A 1,864-nucleotide genomic window follows, 5' to 3' on the forward strand; every position below is an offset into this window, starting at 1 on the left:
CTCTCAGAAGGACGAGCTATTCCAAGGTATACCATTGTCTCAAACTCCTTTTTGGCCAGCTTCAACCTGTCGGGGGCGAGGCGGCGTGGTCGTTCGCTTACTGGAGGTCCTGGAGTTGTTCTGATGTGGTGCCTAGTCTCGTGTCGAACTTCCCTCCTGGTACCATCCGGGCGCGTCAGGTCAGGAAATCGTTGCAACAGAATAGGGTAGGGTGACGTACCTGTGACTATCTTTATGGAAGGAGTGTTGTCGTTGCTCCTGGTCCCTGTCGTGGTCAGGTTCGTCACTTGATCGAGTAGTTTTCCGTTGCGGACGTCAACCAGCAAGTTGAATTTTGCCAAGAAGTCCACGCCGATGATAGGCTTGGAGACATCAGCGATGACGAAACTCCAGGTGAAGTCACGTCTAAGCCCCAAATTGAGGGTAAGTGTCAGGTTTCCGTAAGTGGCGATGGTGCTTCCGTTCGCGGCTGCCAGCTCGTAAGATTGTTTAGGAGGTCGTCCTCGTACTAAGGTCCGTGGGTATACGCACAGGTCCGCGCCCGTGTCCACGAGGAATTGTGTGCGTGTTACCCGGTCTGTGACGAAAAGGCGACTTAATTTCGGTGGGCTGCAGGTACTGGTCGCCATCAGTTGTAGCCCTGGGCGTTTCCCTGTGCGTATTTACAGGGCTCCCGGCACCGTTGGGCATTAGCTCCGAAAGTTGCGTGGTACCAGCATACGTCCGATGGTTGCGTACCCCTGGCACGACTGCGGCTACGGAAAAGTCGCGACCTAGAGCGGTTATCGCGGCGAACTGGGCTCATATCCCTGGGTTGACGATCCCTGACTTCGAGGGCGGCGATTTTCCCGCGCAGTTCGTCTATCGCATCCATTAAATTTGCCTCCGTGATCGATCTTGGAGAGAAAACTTCGCTGGCGGAGGGCATTGTCGCAAGGTCGTCGATGGCATCGGCGAGGTTAGCCATTTTATCCAGCGGGGTGTCCTGTTGTGTGGCGAGGACCACCCGTGTGCTGTGAGGTAGTCGGCCCATCCACAGAGTCCTCAATACTTCGTCAGACACTGTGTTGCCGGCGAGGGTGCGCATGTGCCGGAGGAACTGGGACGGCCGCCGGTCTCCTCGTTCCTCGTGCTCCAGGAGTCTCCTCGTCTTCTGCTCTTGCGTGACACTGAGGCGTTTAATGAGCTCACTCTTGAGCAAAGCGTAGGCTCCGACATCCGGTGGTGCCACTATTATGTCTCGCACTTCCTGGGCGTAAGCTGGATCTAGGGCTCCCAGGACGAAACCGAACTTGGAGGCATCTACAGTCACCCTTGCCGCCTCGAAACTGCGCTCTACCATCGCGAACCACAGTTCCGGATCCGTTGGGCAAAAAGGCGGGATGCGAACCGCCACGCGATCCACTTCCGGCGCGGCGGTAGGTGCGGGCGTGGGTTTAGATGCGGCCGTGGCGGTCGGTGCGGGGGTGAGGGGTTCTGTCGGCTCAGGCGGCACGCTGCCGCCTTGTTGCGTCATCTTTTTGCTGCACAAAATCACTCACTTAATCAATATACAACTGATTTAAAATGTTCGTCTGATACTCCTGACGCAGTGATCGTCTCTTTGGCACTCGGGAATGCGCCAGGAGGAAAGTTCAGATGTTTACACTTCACTAGATCGCGTGTTCACTGTCGGAAGGTCACCAATGTGGGATTGGATGTCTATAGCGGGAATCGTCGGGAGAAGGAATCAGAAGGTATTTGAAGGGAAACACAATTAATTGTTGATCGATTTATTCCGTCTCAGGAGAAGCTCTGAGCGTCAAGTTTAAGTACACTGTTGACCGTGGGACGGGTACGTGGCTTCTGGCGGCGTGGTACGCTG

General features: G+C 55.5%; 1 protein-coding gene across 1 annotated transcript; it reads right to left on the reverse strand.

The window, feature by feature from the left end:
- Nucleotides 1-628: 628 nt before the first annotated feature.
- Nucleotides 629-1,516, reverse strand: LOC149411355 (uncharacterized). Its single transcript, XM_089647689.1, has one exon. It carries the CDS (start codon nucleotides 1,514-1,516, stop codon nucleotides 629-631), a length of 888 nt encoding a protein of 295 aa, XP_089503815.1.
- Between the last annotated feature and the right edge of the window lie 348 nt (nucleotides 1,517-1,864).

This window comes from Hesperophylax consimilis, chromosome 26 (assembly GCF_061612785.1).
Source record: "Hesperophylax consimilis isolate HC1 chromosome 26, BYU_Hcon_1.0, whole genome shotgun sequence".
NCBI classification, from domain to species: Eukaryota; Metazoa; Arthropoda; class Insecta; order Trichoptera; family Limnephilidae; genus Hesperophylax; species Hesperophylax consimilis.